This window comes from Odontesthes bonariensis, chromosome 13, assembly GCF_027942865.1.
Source record: "Odontesthes bonariensis isolate fOdoBon6 chromosome 13, fOdoBon6.hap1, whole genome shotgun sequence".
In the NCBI taxonomy this organism is placed as follows: Eukaryota; Metazoa; Chordata; class Actinopteri; order Atheriniformes; family Atherinopsidae; genus Odontesthes; species Odontesthes bonariensis.
Genome location: NC_134518.1, coordinates 20486412 through 20493225, shown reverse-complemented (window position 1 = coordinate 20493225; position 6814 = coordinate 20486412). Strand labels below are relative to the sequence as shown.

The following is a 6814-nucleotide window of genomic DNA, read 5'->3' as shown; positions in this document are numbered from 1 at the left end:
CAGCCCGACCGACAGATTCAGCGGGTATAGAAAATGGATGGATTTTGGCAATGTACTTTTGTGAATACAATCAACTCCAACTCCACTTTGTCTTTTGAACAAGCCTCATTAATTTGCTTGTTAGCCTTTGAAATAATTGATTGAAGATGGTTTTCTTTTTTGTGTGTTTCTTGTGCTTGTGCTCATGTGCCATCTCCTGAACCTTTGCCCATGTTTTGCATCCTTCTTTCATTCCTATAATTTCAGTTCTTATCATTCCATCGTCAGAAAGACAGTTTAAGACAATAATGGAGAAACAAAGAAACTTATGCTCACTTTGTTTGATTATTTTCTTTATTTTCTAACAAAGCAAAACACTTTTTTTCCCATTTAAAAATAAAGACAACATCACAGTATCTTTCATTTCTGTTCAGAAATTCACAGTCTTGATTCAGCTTGGGCTGAGATTTAACATATGGGACTGACGAGGAATATGCAACCTCTGGCTTGATTGTTGGGATCTGTATGATCATAATGAAATCAGATAAATTAAGGGATCTATTGGATTCAAATCTGTTAATTATAACTGATACAGATTGCTATGCATTTATTAAACTCTTCAAAACCTGTATTCTTATTTGCGTAGAAGGACTTGTTTGACTTTTAGGTCTCGTTTGAAATAAATGAACACATTGTTGTACACACACATTTACACACTAAGGCCTAGTGAGCAACAGGAAGCCGCAGGAAGGATCTTGAAGCTTTGAGCAACACAAAGCTGTGTTGGACCATACCCTGGTGTTATTTTACCAACTCCCAAGTGTTAGTTTGGGCTTTCAGATTAACAGCCTGTTTAACACACAGAGTTATTTAAATTTCATACTGGTTTTGCAGAGATGATCAAACTGGTCTCCTCACACTTAAAAACTGAAAAATACACTTCTATGAATCTGGAGCACAAGCCTTCTGTTGTTTAGTTTTGAGCATTATGTCCCTGTTCTCATGTGTAAAATGTGTCCTTTTAGTCCTTGTTTCAGTCTGAAGCATGTTTTTCATATTGCCTGAGAGGGGAAGAGACAAGGGTGGAAAATATATGGGGCATAAAAGGGTTTCTACATTCAAATAGTTCGCCTTCCTATCACAATCTACACATCTCTTCTATCACCAGAGGTGGTCATTTACTAAAAGTAAAGTATAAATCCAGCAAGTCTAACTTACAGAGTGCAATGGGTGTATGTACAGTGATGTTGTGTGGTATTTACAAGTAGTGGCAGTGGTGGTAGTTTGCTGGTATCTCAGGGATCCCACAAGATTTTGAATGTCATCATCTGTGTTAATCCACATCTTTCTCTTGAATCTGGTGATCCCAAACCCACCCTGACTCACCACTTTTATTTTTTGTAAGTTAATGTAAGTGTTGACCGGACGGTGAGCACTAGTTCATATAGGAAAAAAGCTGTCGATGAGTCACAACGCCTGCGTTGTTTACGTAACAGCTGGAGACCCCACCATTTTACTTGCCAGATTTGCCTACATTTGTACTGTCACTATCAGAGTCACCTTTTCGCAATGTGATCACCACTTTATAAAATGCATGTACTAAGCAGCATCTATCTCATCATTACTATCGTTTCTGGCTTTATGTCAACTCATCTGACCTCTACTATTTGGAACAGCTCCCTGCTGCCTCACCTGTCTCTTGCATCAGTGTAGCATCCCCTGGATAACCAGGAGGGAATTGAAAAGAATCAAGATGCAGGTTTTAGTTAGAAAAGAGCAGGAGGAGAAATCAGAAGATAGAACAGGGGTGGAAGAAGAAATGAGTTCAGCTAAAAAGGAAATGGAGGGAGAAAGTGACAATGCAGATGGAGAGCAGGCGGAGTGGGGTTAGAGTGATGGTTTGGGAGGAGGATGAGGGGAAAGCTGCACTGTCGTAGTTTGGAGGGCACTCCAGCTCAAAGCAGCGGATGGATGAGTCTTCATTGCCGTAATTAGCCCAGTATTCTTCTGGATCCAGCTTAGGGAGTGCTGCCTCATCTGCTGACAGTTCATATTTGGAGGGGATTGTTTCGGAAGGGATTTTTGGGACGTACTGGGCCTTGACAGGGGAGAATGGGAAAGCTTTCACTGTTTCTGAGTTCTTCTGGTACGAGGTCTTGGATGAAGATGCAGGCTTGTGCTTGGAGAACCACCAGCGGGTCTTGGTGCTGAAGGTGGTTGTTGTGCTTCCAGCCAGTGAGCCTGGGTCAGGCACAGGACAGAGAGCAAAGTCCATTTCCCGCAGGAATCTGAGGTCCTGGCCACGACGCTGGGATGGGGATGAGCACATGAGCTCGGAAGAGGAGATGCGGACTTTGCGGAACCACTCCCAGAGGGGAAGAGCCTCACAGCCACAGGACCAGGGATTCCCATTGAGGCGGAGAAACTGAATGCCTTGAGTATCTTTCATGGCCTGACCGGGCAGCTCAGCCAGGGAATTGTTGAAAAGATAAAGGATGGTCAGGCGGCCCAGGTCACGGAAAGCCCGACGATTGACCTGTCTGATGCGGTTGTCATGGATAAGGAGGCGGTCCAGATTGACGAGACCTCTGAACACATTTTCAGAGAGGGCGCGGATACGATTTCCATGCAGGAACAGATGGGTTAGGTTGACCAGATCTGAGAACAGGTCATCATGAAGAAAGTGGAGTTGGTTTTCCTGCAGAGTCAAAATACAAGATGATTTAGTGCTGTGAAAAATAATCTGGGAAAGTTGAGACTGTTGGGAATAGCTCTAGTTGCTAAAAAAAAAAAAAAAGCAATTGCATTTACACAGACTATGAAAGCTCATTATTTTGGTTTCAGATGCTAGATGGTCTGGTTGATTTTAAAAGCTCCCTCTTAGAGTATTTTACAATGTTGTACATTTATTTTGGGGGTCTACTAGAATCTGTTCATATGCTTTAATGTTCAAACACATTGTTTTTCCTCATATTGTGCATTACTGCAGCACCTCTTGTCACTTTCTATGTGAAAAGCTTTGTTTTAAATAGATGCACATTTAAGTCAAGCTACGATTATGGCTCAAATAGGCCATTCAAGTCACCCACTCTCCCTGTTTTAGTAAAAAACACAAGACGGGGAACTGATTTATCGACACAAGTATGTGGATTTTGCTACATTAGGTGTCAAAATGCCCCCTTCCTGCTTGTTAGTATCATGTATTTTCCCAATTGACGTATATTATCAAGGACCAAGAGAACTGACAAATAATTCAACTGACAGCAAATCAATACTGTGTCAAGCAGTGAATTACAAAGCTTTACAGATCTGTACATGTGTGAGTGCAATACATCTTTTTTTTTTCTTTTCTTTAATATACATGCAGTCCCCTATGAAGATTTTATTTTTCCTTGCAGATTCTTCTACTGAGCGCTGGTCAGCTCCCTAACTTCATTATCTGGGTGTCTTAATCTGACTGAAAAATCTGATAATTTTAACAATTTACTTTACTAACATGTTTATGTATATTATATAAAAGTCTGATTTTCAGTCAGACTAACACAATAATTAGATAGTTTATACCACTGAGTAAATGGGCTGTCTGTAAGGTCTCCCAAAAGACCCAGTCATTGGTTGCTTGATAGCAGATTGCAGATAGCTGCTCATTTGTTGTTTGAGGTGAACCAATGAAGTTTTGAGGCATTACACAGGTGGAAGAGAAGCCAGGACTAAAGCATAACATTGGAAGTGTTGTGTTTTCTGTGGGAGAGAACAACCTCCTTTGAAATAAAGAAATAATGTGAAGCCTCCCTTAAGTTGGAGCAACTCTGTAAGTCAAACGTTTTGCTGTGTGGTTAATGCAGTATTTGACGTATTGCACATTCATTTTCTTGATAAAACTTCCATTTTAAAATGATTGGAACCCCAAATTAGTTAAAGAAGTTAAACATGATCAGTAACTAATGATGCCTTGGTTGCCTTGGTTTTCTGCATGCTTTGATAGATACATACTCGCAATTTGCATCTGTTGTGTTGAACTCACTGAACTTACTAAGATGTAATCCTTCTACATGAGCAGTAAGAAAGCACCAGTGTGTGTGGGTAAGCAGCCTGCATGTGGGCGACTGTAAAATGACTGATGTGTTGATAAATTAATGCTGCAACACCAGCATACTTTATACTGGTACTATTAGAAGCGACACAATTCAGATAAAACTGATCAAAGACAGCAATCTAGCTATCATAAAAGCTGTGGGGGAAAATGTTGCCTTTACCTGCAGGTAGAGAAACTGAAGGCTGTACAGCTTGTGGAATATGTCATGGGGGAGAGCAGCCAGCTTGCAGCGATGCATGTGCAGGCTCTGCAGCTTCTCCAGGCCCCTGAATGCTCCACCTTCCAGGTGCCGCAACGATGGGTTGTCGCCCAGATCCAGCTCCTCCAGGATCCTGAGGTTACTGAAGGCTCCAGCCTCAATCCATGTGATGTTGTTGCCATACAGCCAAAGCACCTGCAGAGGGATTCAGCAGTAGCAGAGATAAGAAAAATCATTGAATTAGCAAGAAATGAGAAATTGAGTGAACATCTCTAAAAAATAGTGTCAGACTGCTGCTCTCACCTGTGTTTCAAAGCCAAAAGAGTCGGCGCGAAGCTCTGTGATGCGGTTGTTCTGCAAGAAAACGCGCTGCGAGTCATAGGGCACACCAGCTGGCACTATTGTGAGGTTCTGAGACTGGCAGCTGACCGTCATGGGCGTAGGATAACACACACACAGCCTGGGGCATGCGGCAACCCCGCCCGGCTTCACCACCACCAGCCACAAAATCAGCCACAGGGACAGTCCACCTGAAGATACACAGGGGGGGGGGGGGGGGGGAGGTGATTAGATTTGATCAGAGTGAAAAAAGGTAAAAATGTAACATGAGATTAGCAGCAAATGGTCGTTGTTAGGAAAACCTGTACATTGTGTGTGAGCGTGCGCGCGCATGTCAATGAGTGATAGACAAAAACTGAGAGGCTGATTTCAGCTTTAGGCAGCAGCATCTGTCTGTCAACTCTGTTCTTGTGATTCATCTTAGCGTGACTTGTTGATGAACTGCAAAACTTTAAACTTCATTTTTAATTCAGACGACATGACAAAAAAAACCATTCACCCATACACATCTAGCCTATCACTTTACAAAGTTATCTGAGACATTGTTACATAACTTTGGATTTATACAATTTAAAGTAACTTGAAGCACAAATTAGCAATAGCCTGCGAACCTTCAAAGGGCAAGAAAAAAAAAAGAGAGAGAGAAGATCACACGTGATTGCATTAGCCTGGTTTCCTAGTTCTCAGATTATTTGCACCAAAAGGATGTTTCCGCTGAGAGGTGTACCATTGTAGAGACTGCATGGGCTACAACCAGTAACCAGACCCAGATCAGGTTCAGTGCTCATTAATAATTTCAAGGCTTCTTGGTAGAGCTCGGAACAGGAAAAGTACATGCATTAAATAGCAATGAGGTTCCCATTCATCTTCTCTGCACAAGATTTTCCAGTGTCTAACCTATTGACCTCTTAACAAGTTGGACTGCTTGTGGCGCTAACCACTAGAGCTGAAGTTGAAACGTGTTGGACGAATACAAAACTTTTTGTCTCGAGATTTCGTTAACCGAGAGGCGCGGTGAGGTGAGGATGGTGCGCGCACAAGTCATGCTTATAACTCTCCGTGCGTATACGGAGAGATTGGAAAAGTATGTTTGTTATTATTTTTTTGTTATCAGGATGTTTTTTTATAACAAAAGAAAAAAATAACATATATTAATATTTTTGATTACATGTGGTAAATAAATTTACATGAATAAATATTCTGTAAAGTCAGACCATGAAACGTTGAGATGTTTACGTTAATTTACCCAAATGTGCGCACTTCTTGAATTTTAGATATGCTATATTATTATCACAATATTCATAGAAAAAAACTATATCCAACACAAATGATCTAATCTGAATTTAAATGAACGTGATCTCAAAGCAAGCAATTTGAAGAGGCAAACAACTTGTGCGTAAAAGCTTTCCACACACGTTAAAGACCAATATGTGAAAATGTGACCGATTTAAAATTTCAAACTTGATTTCTTAGGAAATCTCCTCTTAAAATCTAAGAATCTAAGTATAAACAAAGTGCCAATAAGACAATTAAACTCACATGGATATATTTTCAATACATTTTGTCAACATCCTGCAGGTGCGAGGCTGTGAAGTACTTACTCTTAAAGTTGTGCGCGCTGGAGCGCCTGACAGTCCAACGACTCTCCATGTCGAACCAAAGCCGAAAGCGAGTTAGCCTGCGCGGCGTGGAAGTGCCTGCTTGCTGCTATCTCTGCTGAGGTTCAGCTCTGGTGACCGAGTCGCTTCGGCTTCAAGCAGTGATGCCCAGGAGTCCCGGGGAGCTGTTTATATTCGCGGCAAGATCATCGCCCACAGCCGTGGGCAGCGAAGGATCCTTTCTACGTCAGCTCGGGAGGAGGGGTGGGAGCTGCTGAAGGAAGCGACGAGAAAGGCAGTGGAAGAGAGGGTTTAGTCACTGTCCTTTAATGGTGGTAACAAGCCACTGTCTGCCAAAACTGAGATTCATTCCTTACCATTCATTATTGTACAGTTGGCCATTAAAAGAATTATGAAGCACTGCACTTTACATCTTACATGTTAGAATTTATCTAAAAAAGGAGGAAATTATCAAAAAAAATTTTGCCGGTCCTTGAAGACAAATACACTGAATGTAATTGCTGTAGTAACTAATCTATCCTTCATCGAAGACCAAGTAATGTGGGAGGAACAGTTGACTGCAAATGAAGGCTGGAGGTCAGA

General features: G+C 41.6%; 1 protein-coding gene across 1 annotated transcript; it reads right to left on the bottom strand.

The window, feature by feature from the left end:
- Positions 1 to 347: 347 nt before the first annotated feature.
- rtn4rl2b (reticulon 4 receptor-like 2b) lies at positions 348 to 6359 on the bottom strand. The gene is made up of 4 exons (XM_075480660.1): positions 6215 to 6359; positions 4578 to 4804; positions 4236 to 4469; positions 348 to 2677 (listed from the first exon to the last, which is right to left on the bottom strand). The coding sequence occupies exons 1-4, from the start codon at positions 6261 to 6263 to the stop codon at positions 1805 to 1807; spliced, it is 1383 nt and encodes a 460-aa protein (XP_075336775.1). The 5' UTR covers positions 6264 to 6359; the 3' UTR covers positions 348 to 1804.
- Between the last annotated feature and the right edge of the window lie 455 nt (positions 6360 to 6814).